Genomic DNA, 23,435 nt, shown 5'->3' with positions numbered 1-23,435 from the left:
TTGCCATCATTTTAGCTGAGCAGCCGATCATTTTCTGCACTTCTTTATATGTTTTCCCCTCTCCAATCAACTTTTTAATCAAGGTACGCTGTTCTTCTGAACAATGTCTGGAACGACCCATTTTCCTCAGAATTTCAGAGAGAAATGCACTGTAACCAGCATGTACAACATTTGCTGCCTTCCTTCCTTAAATAAGGGCAATAATTGCCACCTGTTTTTCAAAGAATGAATGACCTCACTAATAGAACTCCACACGGCTATTATTTTGAACACGTCCCTCAATGAGTGATTCAATGACACAGAATCAGCAGCATGCATGTCATGACTGTTGGGTCTGTTGGATTTCTATGACTCTACTACACCTGCTAGGAAATTATTTGCCATGTAGAAATATCATTTCCACCAAAAACAGCGATTGATCCGGTTAGTGATGTCTGACTGCTAGTAATTTGAACACAACTGTATGTGTATGTATATATATATATGTATGTATTTTTTTTTCACACACTTTGTTTACATTTTCCCCCCTGGTAAGGGGGGCAATGTATCTTTTTTTCTCCATTCAATCAGTTCAGCCAATCAAGGCAATCACCATGATCAGGAATTGGGACTCCTGATTCTGAGGTTGGTGGACTCTCTTTGATGGCCTGGCCTCTGCGCTGACAGCTCCCAGCACAAGAACACATACTGTTTATGTGCTGCCCAGGCTTTTGGGGGCCTCTGCGTTTGTTGTCACACTGCCTTTCTACCTTCCCTTTATCCATATTGCTGGGCAGTCTGTGTGATGGGATGACCACGCAGAAGCACAGTTGGGAAGCAGGAATTTGGCGGCACCCCCCCCCCATGACAGGAGATACCTGGAAAGGATGTGGTTTGCTATGGTTCTTACTGTGAGCTGCCATTTGTCGTAGACGATGTGCAATGTGTGCCCAATCGTCAAATGATTAAAATCGTAGAACAGGAGATGGGTGGTTTTCTTTTTTGGCTAGCGGGGAGCATTGCCTCCGACGTTCGGGTTGTAAGAAATGTTCTTGGTTTAGGTGTCTTGGGTTGATTGTGGTGTGTGTGGCCTGGCACAAAGGACTCTACTGTCCCTGCGTGTCAGCCCAGGCTGAGGACTTTGTATCTGAACGCAGATCTGTGTGAATAGGGATTTATTCCTGAGCACGCTCTGAATACGCTGCTTAATAATTAAAGCTGTGATGTAGATCCGTTCTCTCTTCTTATGCAGCATGACGTAGGCAGGGAAGCTTGTCCATGAAGCCTGAGGAAAGGGATGATTTTGTTACAGCAAACCCGCCCTAGAAAATGACCGCCGGAATATGATTGGCCGCTGCAGTCATACATTCTTTTTAAAACGGAACTAAACTGTATCTGAGCACCGCAGACTGAAAACACTATTTTATTCATTTTTAACATTCAAAGCGAACTCCCCCATTCATCCGTGTCTCCGTGGCTTATTTAGTTGAGAAATCACTTTGACCCCCCCAGCATTTCTAGCCACGGCCATCTTGAGTAAGAGCAGATGATTCATGTAGCACAGGGGTCTCCAAACTTTTGAAACAAAGGGCCAGTTTACTGCCCTTCAAACTTTAGGGGGGCCGGATTGTGGCCAGTGGGAGTAAACAATACCCTAGACTTGGTGGTCAGTGGGAGGAACAGTGCTCCATTGTTGGTGTCAGTGGCATAATTCGTTTTTCATTTCTGGTATCAGTGGGCGGAACGGTGCCCCGTCGCCGGTGTCAGTGGGCGGAACGGTGCCCCGTCGCCGGTGTCAGTGGGCGGAACGGTGCCCCGTCGCCGGTGTCAGTGGGCGGAACGGTGCCCCGTCGCCGGTGTCAGTGGGCGGAACGGTGCCCCGTCGCCGGTGTCAGTGGGCGGAACGGTGCCCCGTCGCCGGTGTCAGTGGGCGGAACGGTGCCCCGTCGCCGGTGTCAGTGGGCGGAACGGTGCCCCGTCGCCGGTGTCAGTGGGCGGAACGGTGCCCCGGTGTCAGTGGGCGGAACGGTGCCCCGGTGTCAGTGGGCGGAACGGTGCCCCGGTGTCAGTGGGCGGAACGGTGCCCCGGTGTCAGTGGGCGGAACGGTGCCCCGGTGTCAGTGGGCGGAACGGTGCCCCGGTGTCAGTGGGCGGAACGGTGCCCCGGTGTCAGTGGGCGGAACGGTGCCCCGGTGTCAGTGGGCGGAACGGTGACCCGGTGTCAGTGGGCGGAACGGTGCCCCGGTGTCAGTGGGCGGAACGGTGCCCCGGTGTCAGTGGGCGGAACGGTGCCCCGGTGCCAGTGGGCGGAACGGCGCCCCGGTGCCAGTGGGCGGAACGGCGCCCCGGTGCCAGTGGGCGGAACGGCGCCCCGGTGCCAGTGGGCGGAACGGCGCCCCGTCGCCGGTGCCAGTGGGAGGAACCGCGCTTCTTATCAGTGGAAGGAAAAGTGTCCCAAGGGCCAGATAAAAGCAAGCAAAGGGCCACATCCAGCCTGCAGGCCGCATTTTGGACCCCCGTGATGTAGCATTTACTCGGAATCCATCTGCCCTTAGCTCAGACATACAGGCAGGGGGGTGTTCTCAGGGCTGAGAAAACCCCTCCTCCCCTCCTGAAGACTTCTGGGATGTATGACATCATTGTTTGCCTAAGCCAGAAACCAGGAAGACACTGAAGAAATGGGAAAAAAGTATAAAACAAGTAAATCTAATCTACCTTCCCATCTTATTACCAATCCTAGCAGCATAAGGATACAAGATAGTTTATGGTGTGAGAGAGTTTAGTTCTGCTTTAGAGTATAACTAAAAGCAAAACTTGTTTTTTTAGATTTGGATATAATGCCGTGGGATTAGAACTCCTGTCTGTTTGTCTTTGTTTTTTTTTTTTTGCTGTCTGTGAGATTCGCTCTCTCCTTGTCCTATTTACTATTATCACTGAAAGTGAAAGTAAAAGCCAAATTTTTCGTTGAACCCAGAAAAATAATCGAGGGGAAATCTTCCAATAGGGACCTGAGACCCAAGGAATTCCCTTAATTTGCAGGGATTTTGTCTCACTTCCTGTTTTGGCCATGGTACAGGAAGTGAAGGGAAATCGCCAGTTGGACAAAGATGGCAAAAAATAAACTGACGGGGGTTATAACCCTCCCTTACTTTTGTCCAAAATGGGGAAAAAAAATAAGTTTTGCCTATAGTTTACTTGAAATGAAGCTTTGCTGATCGGGATGTGGCTACATGGAGTACTCTCGCTCAGCCTTTCTCAACCAGGGTGACATCTGGGGTCCTCTTGCTCAGCCTTTCTCAACCAGGGTGACATCTGGGGTCCTCTCGCTCAGCCTTTCTCAACCAGGGTGCCATCTGGGGTCCTCTCGCTCAGCCAGAGGGCGGAACGGTGCCATCTGGGGTCCTCTCGCTCAGCCTTTCTCAACCAGAGTGACATCTGTGGTCCTCTCGCTCAGCCTTTCTCAACCAGGGTGCCATCTAGGGTCCTCTCGCTCAGCCTTTCTCAACCAGGGTGCCATCTGGGGTCCTCTCGCTCAGCCTTTCTCAACCAGGGTGCCATCTGGGGTCCTCTCGCTCAGCCTTTCTCAACCAGGGTGCCATCTGGGGTCCTCTCGCTCAGCCTTTCTCAACTAGGGTGCCATCTGGGGTCCTCTCGCTCAGCCTTTCTCAACCAGGGTGCCATCTGGGGTTCTCTCGCTCAGCCTTTCTCAACCAGGGTGCCATCTGGGGTCCTCTCGCTCAGCCTTTCTCAACCAGGGTGCCATCTAGGGTCCTCTCGCTCAGCCTTTCTCAACCAGGGTGCCATCTGGGGTTCTCTCGCTCAGCCTTTCTCAACCAGGGTGCCATCTGGTGTCATTAGTGCCTGACTTACATACGACTTTCATGCTGGTCCCAGAAACTGCCGGGCGGCCATCTTTGCTGTCTTGCTGCTCACTGCATGCTGGCATCTACTGTCTGGCGAACCTGTCAGCAATCCCACGTCACTGCATGGCCAGTTAACTCCTCCCCATGCTATCCAAAACGTAATAATTTTTTGGCTGGAGTTGCACTAAAAAAAATTTACCTTTTCCGACTTGCCTACAAATTCAACTTGAAGTGATACTCAAGTCTTTTTTTTTTTTTAAATAACAAACACGTCTTACTTGCCTGCTGTGTGCATTGGTTTTGCACTTACCACCTCTTGGGCCACCTGCCAGCACTCCTGGCCCCTCCCTCCTTTCTGGTGTCTCCATAGCAAGTGGCTTGCTACGGGGGCACCTGAGCAGGCACATTCCCAAGCGTGTCCATTCTCAGGCCCCACCCCCTCCCTCTCCTGGTTCAAACACTGGCTGTGTTTGACAGCAGTGGAAGCCAGTGGCTCCCACTGCTGCCTCAGCCAACCAGGAGTGAGCGTTCCCGGAAAACCAAGGCTCTCATGGAGGTCGCTGGATCAAGAGGGGGCTCAAGTAAATGTAAGGGGGGCAGCTACACACAAAAGGTTTTTTATCTTCATGCATACAAAAAAACCTTGAACCTCAAACCTACACAGCCTATCTTGTCTGTAACCCGGGGCCGCCTGTACCTGTGATCCACTGGCTTTCAGCAATGGTCACAGGCAAAATATACAAAACCAATCAGAGTAAATATGAACTCTAACTGAACGATATTCAGTTTGATGGGCGCATCGTGTCTTTTAAACCGTTTCCATTGTTGGCAACTTCTTTTATTTATTTTATTTATTTCAGGTACTTATAGAGCGCTGTCAATTTACGCAGCACTTTACATATATATTGTATGTTCACATCAGTCCCCGCCCCCGAGGAGCGTACAATCTAAGGTCCCTAACTCACATTCATACATACACCACATACTAGGGCCAATTAACCTACCAGCATGTCTTTGGAGTGTGGAAGGAAACAGGAGTACCTGGAGGAAACCCACACAGGATTTACATATATATTGTACATTCACATCAGTCCTTAACCCTCAAGGGGTGTACAATCTAAGGTCCCTAACTCACATTCATACATACACATACTAGGGCCAATTTAGACAGGAGCCAATTCACCTACCAGCATGTCTTTGGAGTGTGGGAGGAAACCGGAGTGCCTGGAGGAAACCTGCACAGGGAGAACATGCAAACTCCAGGCAGGTGGTGCTGTGATTGGGATACGAACCAATGACCTGAGTACCGCCAGGCGGAAATGCTAACCATTTAGCCGCTGTGTTTTCACCTTTTTGTTGCATCTCAGTGCTTCTGGCCTCTTTGAAGCCGCACGGCATTTCTCAGGGCGAGTCCTGATGGCGACATTCGTGGACCATGCCTGCGTCATGAGCTTTGTAATGGCCACTTGTATCCTCCATCAGAGGCCTGTGTGACCATGCAGAAGCACAGCTGGGAAATGTGAATCCCCCCCCCATAACAGGAGGTACCTGGACAAGTTTTTAGGTGGCAGGATCACCAGGTATTGTAATGAGGGCTGCGGATTAAACAATATTGACAGCCGCTTGTGAAATATTAATGCCTTTGTGGAATCTATAAATCCAGTCTGCATTGCTTCAGATGATAGAGCCGCTGATCTCTGTCCAACGTTGTCAGAGCTTCCTGCTGTCCTTTTTCCTCTTTCTTTCTTGGTTATCTCATTTGTTGATGTTCTTTTCCCTTGTCGTCGTCATCACCATAAACTTCCTGGTATTTAAATACCAGTCTGCAGGCCTGAAGAAACGTGTTGGGGCAAGAGGAACATTAACCCGGAGTCAGTCAATGATTAGCCGTGCCATCCATAACTGGTGCAGATTGTATGTATGGGTGGAAACTTCCAGTGCTCTCCCCCAACACATTCACAACCCTGACTAGGACTTGCAGTCTTCAGTTCACTAAAGTCTGTCTAATGGCCGCTTCTCGGCCTTTTGGCTAAGATCAAGTGTAGTATCTGTTCTTATCAGTGTCCAGTGGGGGTGCTCCCGGCCATTCTAGCTTTGCGGGGATGGCTGTTGTATAGTACCCTCACTGGTATGATGGGGGTCTGGATGGCTATTACGAGGGGAACAGAAACCGGGGAGCGCCACAAGTTAAGCTGGGGCCCTGGGAGTAATTCCCCTTTGGAACGTCTGAAGGACCCAGTACCTCCCTGATTTGGATGGATCTACCTTGGCCTGGCCAGGGGCTGAGGAGGCAGAAAGTCCGCAAACACGGTGCCCCCTGAGTAGTCGCCTCAGGGGTGCTCTGAGTAGCACTTGGGTGTGGGACCCCACGTTGTGAATGAGCACATGGTCACCGCGTTTAAAACACTTTTTGCACTGCGCCTCTAGGACCGGGCCTTTTGGCCAAGTCCTGGGCAATTTTTTTTTTTTTTTTGCTACAGGCCTCAGGGCCTGGTCAGTGCACAATTTGGGCACGACCGCTTTTTTATTATTTTTATAGATTTATTTATTTATTTATTTTTTCTCACCCCACGTTTGTCACTTTTACTTATGTGTGTGTTTTTCTCACAGGATGGAGGGTGTGGGTCCTCGGGCCTGCCCTGAAGTTTAGGGGGAGGATGTGTGGCCTTTTGGTTCCTTCCTCCCCTGATCCCTAGGGGGTTTTCTCTTTGGGAGAACCCCCTGGCCTAGTACTAGATGTCCGGCTTCGGCTGGGCATAAGGAACGGTGGTCCACCAGGCCTTTTGGCCAGGAGGACCAAATGGGAACCTTGTCCCTGTCAGGAGCTTCGTGCCCCGGGGGATCAGGGTAGTGGTCCAACCCCTTCGGGGGTAGGACAAAGCACACCCCTAAGTGCACTTTTTGTGCGGTGTTTTTGCACTTGCACTTTTTTGTGAAACACTTACGGGTTTTTCGTTGTAGTTTGCACGTTTGCGGACTTAAAAAAAAAAAAAAGTCTGTCTAATGGGAGGGTGCATGTAGATTTTTTTGGTGAATATCATTATACAGGATTTATGGCGCCAACAGTTTGCTCAGCGCTTTACAATATAACGGGAGACGATACAGCAACAATACAGTTCAATACAAGAGGGATAGGATATCCTACACTAGTGGCCAAAATTGTGGATAAACCTTCTGATTTTGTCAGTTTTGGTTGATATCTTTACTTACTTCCTTGTTTTTGAACTGCCAACAAAGAAAGAAAAGAGGCGAATGGGCCAAGAAACATCAAAATTGGACAACAGAAGATTGGAAAAAAAATTGTCTGGAGTGATGAAAGACAAATTTCTATATTCGGAAGCGATGGTGTTCGATATGTGTGAAGAAGGTCAGGCGAAGAATGCCTTCCCGAGTGCATGACAACAACAATGAAACACCCTCAAAGCGTCATGATATGGAGCTGCATGCCTTGGTATGGTGTTGGATGAATGCAGGTTATTGATGGCATTATTAATGCAGAACGATACATCATGGAGGTCCTGGAACCAAAGTTGACCCCATCAATAAGCAACTTATCAGGCAAAGGCACAGAATTTACTTTTCAAGAGGATGGAGCTCCGTGCCATACAGCGCGTGAATGCCTTAAATGGTTCAATGGCAAGAAAATTCCTCTGCTTCCCTGGCCTGGAAATAGCCCTGACTTGAATCCCATCAAAAATCTGTGGTCAAGATTGAAACGCATGGTCTCCAGCAAGAATCCAAGCAACCAGCGAGGACTCATTGAGGCTCGAGACCATGTAATAATCAATTGCTGGCATCATATGGTACATTTCCAGCCAAAATTGAACTAATTTAAAGATTTTTTGTTAAGGCATTAATTTACTATATTTAATTGTACTTGTGCTATGACATTTTTAGATATTTTTATATAAAAAGTACTTTAAACTGCAAAAGTTTGCAAAATGTAAGGTGTATCCACAATTCTGGCCACTAGTGTATGTTAAAGGCCAACTCTGCCTTGTCTCAATACATTCCCGGTGCATCAAAACAAACTGCAAAATTTACAGTTCTTTTTCTTTAGAAAGCAGCCGCAGCTTGAGTAGAAAAGCCTGTCCCCTGCCAGCATGCTGCAGACAAAGAATCCTTGTTGTCTGTGCGGAAGCCGTGGTCTCTCTGCAGAGGTCTGACGCACCTCTTACTGAGTCAGACCTATACCTGAGCAATCAGTAAAGCACGTGCTGCTGCATACTGGAGATCCAGCTCTGATTTAGTAGGTGGCGTCAGACATTAGGGATGCAACGAAATTTTGGCCTTATTTACATAGAAATGTGTCCATGTAATGTAACCCAATCAGATTGCTGCGCAGTTCATTTCCATACAAATACACTCTACAGAGGCTTCGGCCTTGCTTGTGTTCATGTGTTTCATCGTTCTTTGTTATGCTAGTCAGAGACAATCCATAGTCATAGCGAAGTTCTGCTTCCTTTGGAGGTGCAGCGGAATCGGCCGTGAGAGAGTTGTGTGCAGACTCCAGGTGAGGGACCGCCGTGGAAGCTGGCAATCTGTGTAGTAGTCCGCTCTGTTACAGTGAATGCCACGATCTTTCAGGTCCTGTGCTGAGCGGTGGCCCCGCTGACCACAGGGGGTCACTTGCTCGGCACTCACTACACAGAAGTCCGTTCCTTGTTTGGAGTTTATTTGTAATTGCCGGACAGTAAGGGCTCCATGTACACTGCAGCTGATAAACTCACGTTTAGGAGCTGTTCAGCATTTTTTTCAGCAGCCCCTGAACTCTCCCTAATTTTTTCCGATGTGTCCGTTCGTTCACAGGCAGTTGAGTTTAGTCGGTTTTTTTTAACGCAGAAAACGTGCGTTCAGCAGTCAATTTTATCAGCGTTTCAAACGCAAAACACTTGTAAACGCGGCAAATTGCGTTTATAAGCGTTTGCGTCTGAAAATCTTTTTTAACCCTTCCAGTTCCCGATGCTGTCCAGAGCATTTTTCATCATGAAAAATGCATGCAAAGCGTTTTCAAGGTACTCAAATGGACAAAACACTGAACACAGGATGTTCCTACCAAGCTTTTCACACATTGTAATGACCAATTCACACCTCAGCCCTCTTCCACCCTTGGAAACAAAAGATATGTTAATGACCAATTCACACCTCAGACCTCTCCCACCCTTGGAAACAAAAGATATGTTAATGACCAATTCACACCTCAGACCTCTCCCACCCTTGGAAACAAAAGATATGTTAATGACCAATTCACACCTCAGACCTCTCCAACCTTTGAAATCAAAAGATATGGTAATGCCCATTCACACCTCAGCCCTCTCCCACCCTTGGAAACAAAAGATATGTTAATGACCAATTCACACCTCAGCCCTCTCCCACCCTTGGAAACAAAAGATATGTTAATGACCAATTCACACCTCAGACCTCTCCAACCTTTGAAATCAAAAGATATGGTAATGCCCATTCACACCTCAGACCTCTCCCACCCTAGGAAACAAGAGATATGTTAATGCCAAATTCACACCTCAGACCTCTCCCACCCTTGGAATCAAAAGATATGTTAATGACCATTCATACCTCAAATGCCTCATGAAGACCCCCTGTCAGGTGGCCTTAATGACTCCCTCCACCAGACACCTTTCCCACCCTTGGAAACAAAAGAAATGTTAATGAGTAACTCACACCTAGCTAATCTCAACACATACTGCTGTCTCTGCTTCTGCTCTCTGTATTTCTCTTAAAAAAATTTCTCTGAATTAGTTAATAATTTACCACTTTTCAGTGCATTCTGGGCATTTGGGAGGTTCTCCTGTGCTTATCTTTAAAAAACGCTTCTAAATGCAAACGCACATAAATGCGTTACGCAAAACAGACGTTTTTTAACCTACGTTTTCCAGCAGTCCGTTTCCATCGTTCAGAAGTGTCCCGTGTACATGGGGCCTAAAACCAAAGCCTCTGTTCTGCGCTCTGCTTTATGAAGGAAACCCTGACAAAGAAATGATTAAAGTCAAAGATCTTCAACAAAATGAAAATTCAGATAATAAATCTTGATTGAAATAAAGGGAAATGTACGCTAGATCCTATTAGGGTTCATGCACTCTATCATGTTGTGGTATCATGTATGTACACACCACACACCTTACATGCATTGCCGTGATGCAGTGCCATTAATTCTGAATGGCGCCCCAATACATCCTGCCAATAGATGTGCGTTGTAATGTACGTTGTGGTGCGATGTGCTGCCAGAAACGGTGCGTGCACCTCTCTTGGTGCGTTGGGCAGCCCATTCAAATGACAATATATTGCACACGAAGGCATGGCGTCCGTTTATACCACAGTGGTGTGAATGAGCCCCAAGTCCCCCTTGACCCAGTAGTTGGATGTCCCCATATCTGTCTAGTGAGGGGGATGGGCTGATGGTCTTTTATGGGACTGTTGTGTTTGCCGGAATTCATTTACTGCTGTTTACGTTCATTCTCTTTTCTTGGAAGTTGATTTCACAGAGCTGGTGAGATGTGCGGGACGTGTGAAGGAGGTTTACTGTCAGGTGACCTGCGATAGACGGCAGTTAGAGCCCTGTGTGTGTGACCCCCATACAGCCCAGTCAGAAATGGAATATAGGGTTCCCTGTGGTGCCAGGACACAATGAACGAATGATGAGGACACCACCCCGGACTGGTGATACAGCGCCTATATCTGCTGAGCACACCTACATCTACTGAGATCAGGATGACTGTGGAAGGCCTAGTTCACACTGGCTTTGAATGCAGGTGTTTGAGGGGCGGTTTTAACGCTCCTCAATCATCTATGGAAATGATACTACGGGCAACAGTGCTGTTCACATGATCAAAACCTGAAGCGTTCGCGTTGTCGCTTCAAAATTGAAGCCTCATGTCGAGTCAGGAGGAGCTGATGCCTTTCAACGCCTCCCATTCAAGTCTATGGTGCTGCTCCTCAAACGCCCTGGGAGGCTGTTGCGTGGAGTTATTACCATTAGAGTTTTATAGGCGTTTGTGGTGCTGTTTGAATACTTGAAAAACACCTCAAAACCGCACATTGGGCATTTGAGCGTTTTTTAACGCTTGTAAAACGCCAATACTGAAGCTCATTAACGCCTCTACTAATGCTATTGGGGCGTTTATGAAAAGTTAGAAATTTAGTCCAGTGTGAACAAGCCCTAAAAATAGTGACGGGGAGGGACCAGCTGCAGATTGACAGCTTCAGTTCTGATCCTGTATGCTGGGAGGGGGTTGTGTCCCTTCCCTCCAATCAGCTCTCAGAGCTCTCCTGAGTGTTGTGCTTGTTGCCTGTTTACATAAAAAGTGAACTATGAAGTCACAGCACACAAGGGTGCAGTAATAGACATCCGAAGAGGAAGGGTCTCCACCCCTTATCCCCCCCCCCCCTTCCCTTCCACCCCCCCTTCCCTTCCACCCCCCCTTCCCTTCCACCCCCCCTTCCCTTCCACCCCCCCTTCCCTTCCACCCCCCCTTCCCTTCCACCCCCCCTTCCCTTCCACCACCCCTTCCCTTCCCCCCCTTCCCTTCCCCCCCTTCCCTTCCCCCCCTTCCCTTCCCTCCTTCCCTTCCCTTCCCCACCTTCCCTTCCCTCCTTCCCTTCCCTTCCCCTCCTTCCCTTCCCTTCCCCTCCTTCCCTTCCCTTCCCCTCCTTCCCTTCCCTCCTTCCCTTCCCTCCTTCCCTTCTTCCCTTCCCTCCTTCCCTTCCCTCCTTCCCTTCCCTTCCCCCCTTCCCTTCCCTTCCCCCCTTCCCTTCCCTCCTTCCCTTCCCTTCCCCCCTTCCCTTCCCTCCTTCCCTTCCCTTCCCCCCCTTCCCTTCCCTCCTTCCCTTCTTCCCTTCCCTTCTTCCCTTCCCTTCCCTCCCCTCCTTCCCTTCTTCCCTTCCCTTCCCTCCTTCCCTTCTTCCCTTCCCTTCTTCCCTTCCCTTCCCTCCTTCCCTTCTTCCCTTCCCTTCCCTCCTTCCCTTCTTCCCTTCCCTTCCCTCCTTCCCTTCTTCCCTTCCCTTCCCTCCTTCCCTTCTTCCCTTCCCTTCCCTCCTTCCCTCCTTCCCTTCTTCCCTCCTTCCCTTCCCTTCCCTCCTTCCCTTCCCTCCTTCCCTTCCCTTCTTCCCTTCCCTTCCCCCCTTCCCTTCCCCCCTTCCCTTCCCCCCTTCCCCCCTTCCCTTCCCCCCTTCCCCCCTTCCCTTCCCCCCTTCCCCCCTTCCCTTCCCCCCTTCCCTTCCCCCCTTCCCCCCTTCCCTTCCCCCCTTCCCCCCTTCCCTTCCCCCCTTCCCTTCCCCCCTTCCCTTCCCCCCTTCCCTTCCCCCCTTCCCTTCCCCCCTTCCCTTCCCTTCCCCCCTTCCCTTCCCTTCCCCCCTTCCCTTCCCTTCCCCCCTTCCCCCCCCCCCGAATCAGACTTTGTGGTAGGCACATGCCAAACCAGTTTCCTCATATTTAAACATTCGTATTCAGATATATGGACCAAACGGAGGAGGAAGTAGTAATGGTGAGCCTGAAGCTGTGAAAAAAGTAATAGGGGGGTCAAAAGGACAATGTGCAGTTAAGGGACCCCCCAACAGCAAGAGACTTGATAAGGAGGATTGAGTATATATAATGGAAGAGTTGTACCCCATTGATGAAGATAGAATGGGGAACTTTAGAGAAGATTGGAGTAGCTGGTATGTGTTCAAAACATCAGGAAAATATTTTGAAACAATGGGTGCCCCAGGTACAGAGGTGGAGAATGAAACTGAATGAATGGAAAATGGTAATGGGAGAAGATAATAGGTTAAGATAAGAATGGTTAAAATGAGGTGGGCGGGGTAATTAATGGGCGAGTAGGGAGGGGGGAGAGGGGGTGGATAGGAGGGTTTAACATATTTAGTGGGATTAAAGTTGTTGTGATAAATTCTATATTGCTGATATTTATGTACTAAAATAAAATTCAATAAAAGGCGATAATAAAAAAAAAAAAAAAGGACATTGTGCAGGATCGTGACCCGGAATAAGAAAACAACGGCTGCAAAAGTGACTGCAGAGCTCAATCTCAGTCCTGTGAAGACTTGAGTCCCATCTTCAGGGGACTCGGTCTTCAGGGGACTCGGTCTTTAGGGGACTCGGTCTTTAGGGGACTCGGTCTTCAGGGGACTCGGTCTTCAGGGGACTCGGTCTTCAGGGGACTCGGTCTTCAGGGGACTCGGTCTTCAGGGGACTCGGTCTTCAGGGGACTCGGTCTTCAGGGGACTCGGTCTTCAGGGGACTCGGTCTTCAGGGGACTCGGTCTTCAGGGGACTCGGTCTTCAGGGGACTCGGTCTTCAGGGGACTCGGTCTTCAGGGGACTCGGTCTTCAGGGGACTCGGTCTTCAGGGGACTCGGTCTTCAGGGGACTCGGTCTTCAGGGGACTCGGTCTTCAGGGGACTCGGTCTTCAGGGGACTCGGTCTTCAGGGGACTCGGTCTTCAGGGGACTCGGTCTTCAGGGGACTCGGTCTTTAGGGGACTCGGTCTTTAGGGGACTCGGTCTTTAGGGGACTCGGTCTTCAGGGGACTCGGTCTTCAGGGGACTCGGTCTTCAGGGGACTCAGAGTCCCGCGAAGACTTGAGCTCTGTGAAGACTGAGATTGAGCTCTGCAGTCACTTTTGCAGCAGTTGTTTTCTTATTCCGGGTCACAGTCCTGCGCAATGTCCTTTTGTCAGTCAGCTGACCATGCCAACCGCACTTATGCTCATCAGACGTCTTCTCGGAAACTGTATACATCATAACCTTTGATCCTGCACCTCGCCACACAGCAAATAAATTGGCAGCTTCGGTTAGAGGCACCAGCTAAGCCCTCTTTGAAGCTCTGACATGACTCTGTATTCGCAGCGCACGCAGTGAATGATGAAAATGAGGCTTCTCACCTGTTAGGTGTCTCATCACACAGTGGAAGCAAGAGAATGTTACATCACTTCCACTTTCAACGTGAAACATGCAAATCTTGTAGTGTTTCCATATTTTGTCCAACCCCTGTATATAGAGGAAGACGAGTTTAGAAATCGTTAAACGTGACACGACACAGTATAGGGAATGGAGGTTCCAGCAGAGGGGAACGTCGCTGTGGAACCTTCCCGGCTGAGTCGGTCACGTTCTATTTTAAGGTGACTTTATTGTACGTCCGCTAACAGGAGGCATCCCCGTCTGCGTTCAGTATTGTCGATGGCTACGTGTTCTCAATATATTATTGTACCTAGAAAGTGTTTTCATTTTTATCAGTAATAAGTGATATGGCTGCTGAGTGAATCATCATTTCCAGTCTGTTCTATCAAGTCCTATGTTAGCAATACTATACTGCCATCTAATGGTTGGTGTTGGCCTTTGCAGGCAATTATCTCTCATGTCTTTTCTTTACTTCCATTATAATGGGGTGCCAAAAATTGTACCTTTCTAGTGATTGCTCACTAGTGGCACATCTGTGTTGTCTGTGGTGTTAGCAGTACTGTCCTCACCAGACGTTCATTGGTCAGTAGCTCACCCCCAAGAGAAGGATGGTTGGTGGTCCCAAGACCCAGGTGTTGGGGTGGGGGACTGTGTACCAATTCCCAGTTATGGAGAGACGTGTTCGTATATATTAATATATTCCTATAGTTATTTTAACATGTTTATGAATTTATTTTGCTCCTTTTTTTTTATACCCCATAATCCTGTTATTTTTCAGTGTTGACTATTAACAGAATCTTTTACTTTTCATTTGTTTTTAGAAAGTTGTTTTCTCACCAGAATATTTACATAATTTGCATATGCTAATAGAGGATTGATATGTAAAATACTAAAGGCCCGATCTCCTTGTTGCCGCCCGTAGGCATTACGTCTCCAGTGCCCAACCTGCAGCCTTTTGGTAAATCCAACACAACAAACCCTTTTCTCCTGCGCTAGTAAAGGACTCAGTAGACCCAATAGGAATGTTCTGGAATTTTCTGGAATATGCACCGCTTGCTGCCCTCAGCAGACCAGGGTGGTCCAAATACACTGGATGCAAATGGAGAAACAGAAAAAGGGCGCACCGACCTAGTGCATTATTTTTTAAAATATTTATTATTATAAACATCGCTTCTCGGCCTTTTGGCTAAGATCAAGTGTAGTATCTGTTCTTATCAGTGTCCAGTGGGGGTGCTCCCGACCATTCTAGCTTTGCGGGGATGGTTGTTGTATAGTACCCTCACTGGTATGATGGGGGTCCGGAAGGCTAGTACCGGAGGGACAGAAACCAGGGAGCGCCATGATTCGTTCTGGGGCCTTGGGAGTAATTCCTCTGGGAAGACTGGAAAGACCCAGTACCTCCTGATTTGGACGGATCTACCTTGGTCTGGCCTGGGGCCGGGGACGCAAAAAGTCCGCAAACTCAGTGCCCCCTGGGGAAGACGCTCTCAGGGGTGTCACTAGTAACACTTGGGTGTGGGACCCCACGGTGTGAAGATGACACATGGCCACTATTTTTCACCTCTTTTTGCACAGCGCCCTAAGGACCAAGTCTTTTGGCTAAGTCCAGGGCAATTTTTGCTACGGGCCTCAGGGCCTGGTCTGTGCACTATTCGGCACGGTACCACTTTTTTATTTTTTTCTTTACTTTATCTTTACCTTATTTATTATGCACTCCCACGTTTTGTCACTTTTTACTTTACTTATGTGTGTGTTTTTCACGGATGGAGGGTGTGGGTCCTCGGGCCTTACCTGAAGTCTAGGGGGAGGATGTGTGGCCCTACGGTTCCTTCCTCCCCTGATCCCTAGGGGGTTTTCTCTTTGGGAGAACCCCCTTGCCTAGTACTGGATGTCCGGCTTCGGCTGGGCATAAGGAACGGTGGTCCACCAGGCCTTTTGGCCAGGAGGACCAAATGGGAACCTTGTCCCTGTCAGGAGCTTCGTGCCCCGGGGGATCAGGTGAACGGTCCAACCCTTCCGGGGGTAGGACAAACACACCCCTAAGTGCACTTTTTCGTGTGGTGTTCGCACTTGCACATTTTTTGTGATCACTTACGGGTTTTTAGTTGTAGTTTGCACGTTTGCGGACTTAAAAAAATTTATTGAAGAAACAAAGTATCATACTCACCATAAACATAAAGACACAGGCATGTCAGACTGAACAAGATGTATGATCCAGACAACATCCATACAATGGAACCCTGGATGACCAACTGGCTAACGCGTTTCGAGGACACAACCTCTTCCTCAGAGCCAACCCTTTTTCTGTTTCTCCATTTGCAGCCTCTTGGTATATGATGTGCTGCCCTCAGCAGTCTGTATTGGGATCTCTGCTAGCCTCATGTAACATCTTCCCAATTGTCTGTCCACAGCATTTGAGGCCCCATTTAGCTCATAAGTTGACGATCACCGCACTACGTGGTCGGCAAGAGGTTAACTGCTTTTGGTTTTTTTGGCCTGTCTTTCCTTGGGGAGATCTTTTGCTTCTTGTCCCAAAGACACAACATGAAATGGGTGGGAATTCCCCTCTTAGTTGTCACTGAAAGAGGTGTCCCCATTGTTAGATTTCCCCTTCCCCCGGCCACTTTCTTTAAAATGTTGGATTTTCCCATTCATTTCTATGCTGGTGACAGTGATCCCCGGGACAAGCAGAGGGAGTGACTCTCCCCAGTGTGGAAACCTTAACAAAAATGGGGCGAGGTGTTTACCCGTTCCCACTCAGTGAGATGCACTTAAAAGCAGGAGGGTCAAACTTCATTTCATTGTCCGCTGCATCCACATTATCAGACAGAAGGGGGCGCCAATCTGAGTGTAGAGGATATGCCTTTTAACTTCTTACGTTTGTGAGTAGTTTTTACTCCTTTTGATACCATTAAAGTATTAATCCTCTACACTCAGATTGGCGCCCCCTTCTGTCTGATTTTATCTCCTGCAGACTACTGCTTCACTCTATGGGGAGCTGCCTTCGCCTGTCATTCCCTAACTGGGACTCTTGGATTTTTGGACTTTATACCTAAGATGTCATCTTTTATCTGTACTGTGTGTGATTGTATTTGCTGCATTTATTCATACTAGGATCTCTTTACTTGTGGTTCCCTCCAAGTGCCAATTCTGTTCTTACTCTCTTGCATCCGCATTATGGTTGCCCTCAAAGGGCCAGTTGTATCTGGGGTGCGCTGCGTGCAGATTGCAGGGATGCGCGCTGCGTGCAGAGTTCAGGGTGCAGAGTGCGGGGGTGCTCTGCGTACAGAGTGAAGAGCTCAGGGTGCGGGGGTGCGCTGCGTACAGAATACAGATTTCAGGGTGCAGAGTTTGGGAATGCGCTGCGTACAGAATGAAGAGTTTGGGGTGCAGAGTTCAGGGTGCAGAGCTCGGGGGTGCACTGCGTGCAGAGTTCAGGGTGCGGGGATGTGCTGTGTACAGAGTGCAGAGTTCGGGAGTGTGCTGTGTACAGAGTTCGGGGCTGCGCTGTGTGTAGAGTTCAGGGTGCAGAGTGCGGGGATGCGCTGTGTACAGAGTATGGGGGTGCGCTGTGTGCAGAGTTTAGGGTGCAGAGTGCGGGGGTGCGCTGCGTGCAGAGTTCAGGGTGCGGGGATGTGCTGCGTACAGAGTGCGGGGGTGTGCTGCGTGCAGAGTGCGGGGGTGTGCTGCGTGCAGAGTGCGGGGGTGTGCTGCGTGCAGAGTGCGGGGGTGTGCTGCGTGCAGAGTTCAGGGTGCGGGGATGTGCTGCGTACAGAGTGCGGGGGTGCGCTGCGTGCAGAGTTCAGGGTGCAGAGTGTGGGGGTGCGCTGTGTACAGAGTTCAGGGTGCAGAGTGCGGGGGTGCGCTGTGTACAGGGTGCAGAGTGCGGGGATGCGCTGTGTACAGAGTGCAGAGTTCAGGGTGCAGAGTGCGGGGATGCGCTGTGTACAGAGTAGTGCAGGGTTCGGGCAGAATGTAGTTCCACCACATTTTGGCTGCACAACTGGGTGCAAGGGCCACATGACATGGCCTGGCAGGCCAGATGAAACCTGCAGGCCTTGTGTTTGACCTATGTGCTATAAAGCAATCCTGCTAAACCTTACCTGTCCCTGTAGGCACCACACTGCCCAGCTCCAGGTGCCTGCACTCCCGCCCAGCCCAGGTGCCGTGAATTCTTGATCTCGGTGGTACGAGTGTGTCAAGCCTGTGTTCTCATGGATGAATATTGGTATTCCAGTATATGAACCAAACCGAAGTATAACAATTGGGTACCTTAGATCCGTACTTTCCCGATAACAAGCTTCATGAATCCTAACTTGAAATGTGTTGTCATGTCCTGTATTAGCTATGATATGCTGCCATCTAGTGACTGTAATGAGGTTTCTCAGCCCTATGTTGTTAGTGATGTTATACTGCCATCTACTGGCCGGACTATATATCACATTCTATTTTTTACTGATCATAAGTGGGTTCCAAAAATTGTACCTTTCTAGCGATTGCTCACTAGTGGCACTAATGTGTTGTTTTTGGCGTTAGCAGTACTGCCCTCACTAGACGTTCATTGGCCAGTAGCGCACCCCAAGAGAAGGATGGTTGGCTGGAGTATGATTTGAATTTTGGTGGGAAATTTGGAAACCTGATTCCGCTTATGGTGATTATTTTTTTTTTAATATCACTAAATACCTCCAGCTGATCGTAGATATCGTACACATCGTCCTCTCCGACATTTTTTTCCAGTTTTGGTTTCATCGTCGTACTTTCTTTAGTGTTTTATTTAGCTGAAAGTGTAGGAAGTGCATTCTACCCATAATGCACTTGTGTGCTCATTTACATATTGTACTATTCAGCTTTTGTAACCTTCTGCAGGGCGGTATTTGTTTTCTGTCACTTGTCTTTTGAATTGCGAATTGCATTTGCATGGTGTCAGTGAATTTTAATGTTTAACTCTTCGTTTTCCAGGTGGCGTTGCTGGGAATGGATATTTTATCAGCTTTAATCGCGCGATTGCAGGATCGCTTCAAATCTCAGATCAGTACAGGTAGGGGCATCGCCATACAGACAATATTTATTTATTTGAGATAAAAGTAAAAATTAAATATGCAGTAAATATACAGCGGCAAGAAAAAGTATGTGAACCCTGGGAATGAACTGGTTTTCTGCAGTAATTTGCCATAAAGTGTGATCCAATTCCCACAACAGACACACAATCTGCTTCAGATGATTTTTTTTAATGTCTTTTATTAAACAACGATTAAGCATTTACAGCGCTGGAGGAAAAAGTAAGTGAACCCTTGACGATATTAGCTGCTTGAACCTCCGTTTGGCAGCATTGACTTCAAGCAAGTCTGGATCTGACCTGCACAACGTTCAGGAGGCATTTGACACGATTCCTCTTCAAAAACTGCTTCATCTCAAACACATTTGTAGGCTCTCTGGAGGCCATTCCACAGCTTCTCTATGGGGTGAAAGTGTCACTGAACCCCCAACAGTACAAACCGTCTGTAGATGCAGTAAAGCATGCTGGTTATACTCACTGCGGAACCTAAGGGGTTAATTATCCGCATTCGGCAAAATGGCGTTTTGTTCCTGTCTTTTCTGACCCTCCCCTTCTTCTAGTGTCCCCAATCCATCTGATACTGCAGAGCTCTAGGAGTCACTCTGCACATACTCAGTTTGGTGTGTTTTGCTAGAGATTTTTTTTTTTTTTGGGAGGGTGCATGTGAACAGCACAGGGCCAATCAGCAGGGTCATGCAGCCTCATAGGACAGCCAGAGCAGAATGAAAACTCCTACATGATTAACCAGTGCTCTGCCGGACACTGATAGAAGTCACAAGACTGCTATATACTGCTGATGAGAAAAGGGATTTAGCAGTTTATATTTACTAAACATAAATTTATTTCCATGTAGTGTGTACTGTGGGGCACCAGATATAGTGAATGCAGGGTCCAGGGAGAGCAGATATAGTGAATGCAGGATCCGGGGAGAGCGGATATAGTGAATGCAGGGTCCGGGGAGAGCAGATATAGTGAATGCGGGGTCCAGGGAGAGCAGATATAGTGAATGCAGGGTCCGGGGAGAGCGGATATAGTGAATGCTGGGTCCGGGGAGAGCGGATATAGTGAATGCGGGGTCCAGGGAGAGCAGATATAGTGAATGCAGGGTCCGGGGAGAGCGGATATAGTGAATGCAGGGTCCGGGGAGAGCGGATATAGTGAATGCTGGGTCCGGGGAGAGCGGATATAGTGAATGCGGGGTCCGGAGAGAGGGGATGTAGTGAATGCGGGGTCCGGGGAGAGCGAATATGGTGAATGCTGGGTCCGGGGAGAGCGGATATAGTGAATGCAGGGTCCGGGGAGAGCAGATATAGTGAATGCGGGGTCCGGGGAGAGCGGATATAGTGAATGCTGGGTCCGGGGAGAGCAGATATAGTGAATGCGGGGTCCGGGGAGAGCGGATATAGTGAATGCTGGGTCCGGGGAGAGCGGATATAGTGAATGCGGGGTCCGGGGAGAGCGGATATAGTGAATGCGGGGTCCGGGGAGAGCGAATATGGTGAATGCTGGGTCCGGGGAGAGCGGATATAGTGAATGCAGGGTCCAGGGAGAGCAGATATAGTGAATGCGGGGTCCGGGGAGAGCGGATATAGTGAATGCTGGGTCCGGGGAGAGCAGATATAGTGAATGCTGGGTCCGGGGAGAGCAGATATAGTGAATGCTGGGTCCGGGGAGAGCGGATATAGTGAATGCGGGGTCCGGGGAGAGCGGATATAGTGAATGCGGGGTCCGGGGAGGTCATCAGTTCACAAAACATTTTCCCAGTAGCGTTGCGGTTTGCCAAGGTGCTCTTTGGCACGCGCCCCACACACGCGCCCCACACACGCGCCCCACACGCACGCACGCGCCCCACACACATACACGCACGCGCCCCACACACATACACGCACGCGCCCCACACACATACACGCACGCGCCCCACACACATACACGCACGCGCCCCACACACATACACGCACGCGCCCCACACACATACACGCACGCGCCACAGCGCCCCACACACGCACGCGCCCCACACACGCACGCGCCCCACACACGCACGCGCCCCACACACGCACGCGCCCCACACACGCACGCGCCCCACACACACGCACCTCGCACACACCTCCCCCACTACCCCCCCCCCCCCCACACACACACACACACACACACACTTACACACCTACCCCTCCCCACACACACCTACCCCCCCCCCCCCACACACACACACCTACCCCCCCCCCACACACACCTACCCCCCCCCCCCCACACACGTCCATTTATATTTGGACACAGTCATGATTTTACTTTTTTCAGGTATTTACCAAAACATATTCAGTTCTATAATGGATATTGGCTGACAGTGCACGCTCTCGGGTGTAATTTGAGGGTCTGTACATCCAAATTGGAGGAAGGGTTTAGGAATTACTGTTCTTAAGATTAGCCACCCCCCCTTTTTTCACGGGACCAAAATTAATTGGACAATTGAATATAGTCATAAATAAAATGTTGATTTGTGATATTTTGTTGAGAATCCTTTACTGGCAATGACTGCCTGAAGTCTGGAACCCATGGGCCTTACCGGAGACTGGGTTTCCTCCTTTCTGATGCTTTGCCAGGCTCTAACTGCAGCTGTCTTCAGTTGTTCTTTGTGGATCTGTCTGCCTTTAATTTTGCCTTCAGCAAGTGAAATGCATGCTCAATTGAGTTGAGATCAGGTGATTGACTCGGCCATTGCAGAATATTCCACTTCTTTTCCTTCAAAAGCTGCTGGGTTGCTTTTGCAGTGTGCTTTGGATCATTGTCCATCTGTACTGTGAAGCTCTGTCCAATCATCTTTGCTGCATTTGGCTGAATCTGGGCTGACAGTATATCTGTAAACACGGCAGAATTCATCCGGCTGCTTCTGTCTTCTGTCACATCATCAATAAACACCAATGACCCAGTGCCACTGGAAGCCATACATGCCCATGCCATCACACCACCTCCGCCCATGCCATCACACCGCCTCCGCCCATGCCACCACACTGCCTCCACCCATGCCATCACACTGCCTTCACCATGGTTTACAGATGATGTTGTGTGCTTTGGATCATGAGCTGTTCCAAGCCTTCTCCACACTTTTTTTCTTCCTGTCATTCTGGTACAGATTCATCTTAGTTTCATCCGTCCAAACAAAGTTTTTCCAGAACTGGTCCGGCTTTTTAGATATTTTTTTTTTGCCAGAATCTAATCTGGCTTTTCTATTCTTCAGGCTTATGAATGATTTGCATCTTGTGGTGAACCCTCTGTATTTGCTCTCGTGAAGTCTTCTCTTGATTGTAGACTTTGACAATGATACGCCCCCCTCCTGGAGAGTGTCCTTCACTTGTCTGGATGTTGTGAATGGGTTTTTCTTTACCATAGAGAGGATCCTGCGATCATCCACCACTGTTGTCTCGCATGGACATCCATGACTTCTTATGTTGCTGAGCTCACCAGTGCGTTCTTCTTTCCTCAGAATGTACCAAACTGTTGATTTGGCCACTCCTAATGTTGCTGCGATCACTTTGATGGATTTGTTTCATTTTTGAAGCCTTACAATGGCCGGTTTCACTTGTATGGACAGCTCCTTTGAACGTATGATGCAGGTTCACAGGAATAGATTCCAAATGCAAATCCCGCACTTAGAATCAACTCCAGACCTTTTACCTGCTTAATTGATGAAGAAATAAAGGAGTAGCCCACACCTGGCCATGAAACAGCTTTGGATTCAGTTGTCCAATTATTTTTGGTCCCTTGAAAAAGGGGGGATGGCTACTCTTAAGAGCTTTAATTCCTAAATCCTTCCTCCAATTTGGATGTACATACCCTCAAATTACACCCGAGAGTGGGCACTGTCCGCCCATATCCATTATATGACTATAGATTGAATATGTTTTGGTTAATACCTGAAATTGTGCCTGTGTCCAAATATATATGGACCTAACGGTGTATGTATGTATATGTGTATGTATGTATATATGTATGTATGTATGTGTGTGTGTGTGTGTATATACCGTGTATACTCGAGTATAAGCCGACCTGAATATAAGCCGAGGTACCTAATTTTACCACAAAAAACTGGGAAAAACTATTGACTCGAGTATAAGCCGAGGGTGGGAACACCAGTGGGAGGAATAGTGTCCCATCATTGGTGTCAGTGGGAGGAATAGTGTCCCATCATTGGTATCAGTGGGAGGAATAGTGCCCCATCATTGGTGTCAGTGGGAGGAATAGTGCCTCATCATTGGTGTCAGTGGGAGGAATAGTGCCCCATCATTGGTATCAGTGGGAGGAATAGTGCCCCGTCATTGGTGTCAGTGGGAGGAATAGTGCCCCATCATTGGTGTCAGTGGGAGGAAAAGTGCCTCATCACTGGTGTCAGTGGGAGGAATAGTGCCCCATCATTGGTATCAGCGGGAGGGATAGTGCCACATCATTGGTGTCAGTGGGAGGAATAGTGCCCCATCATTGGTGTCAGCGGGAGGAATAGTGCCCCATCATTGGTGTCAGTGGGAGGAATAGTGCCTCATCACTGGTGTCAGTGGGAGGAATAGTGCCCCATCATTGGTATCAGCGGGAGGGATAGTGCCACATCATTGGTGTCAGTGGGAGGAATAGTGCCCCATC

The 23,435-nt window shown here is 48.9% G+C and overlaps 1 protein-coding gene, 2 non-coding genes and 2 pseudogenes across 3 annotated transcripts in view; 3 read left to right on the top strand and 2 right to left on the bottom strand.

Moving 5' to 3' along the window:
• Nucleotides 1–5,851: 5,851 nt before the first annotated feature.
• LOC149427102 (U2 spliceosomal RNA) lies at nt 5,852–6,011 on the top strand (annotated as a pseudogene).
• An 8,225-nt stretch (nt 6,012–14,236) lies between these two features.
• On the bottom strand, nt 14,237–14,363 carry LOC149427101 (U4atac minor spliceosomal RNA). The gene has a single exon (XR_016311444.1). It is a non-coding gene; the product is annotated as a U4atac minor spliceosomal RNA (small nuclear RNA).
• Nucleotides 14,364–14,916: 553 nt separating this feature from the next.
• Nucleotides 14,917–15,032, top strand: LOC149427100 (U2 spliceosomal RNA; annotated as a pseudogene).
• Nucleotides 15,033–18,218: 3,186 nt separating this feature from the next.
• LOC149427099 (U4atac minor spliceosomal RNA) lies at nt 18,219–18,344 on the bottom strand. The gene has a single exon (XR_016311443.1). It is a non-coding gene; the product is annotated as a U4atac minor spliceosomal RNA (small nuclear RNA).
• A 363-nt stretch (nt 18,345–18,707) lies between these two features.
• The window catches only part of LOC149427098 (CLIP-associating protein 1-like), a gene marked incomplete at its 3' end in the record, with an annotated part of 22,586 nt that continues 17,858 nt past the window's right edge, over nt 18,708–23,435 (top strand). The window contains exon 1 of the mRNA XM_089668259.1: nt 18,708–18,788. Coding sequence (XP_089524385.1) covers nt 18,725–18,788 — 64 coding nt within the window. The remainder of the gene's footprint in view (nt 18,789–23,435) is intronic.

This window comes from Staurois parvus, unplaced genomic scaffold (assembly GCF_062004578.1).
Source record: "Staurois parvus isolate SC_StPar_1 unplaced genomic scaffold, SC_StPar_1.0 ptg004032l, whole genome shotgun sequence".
In the NCBI taxonomy this organism is placed as follows: domain Eukaryota; kingdom Metazoa; phylum Chordata; class Amphibia; order Anura; family Ranidae; genus Staurois; species Staurois parvus.
The sequence above is the reverse complement of the archived record's forward strand: the minus strand, read 5'-3'. Positions and strand labels throughout refer to the sequence as shown.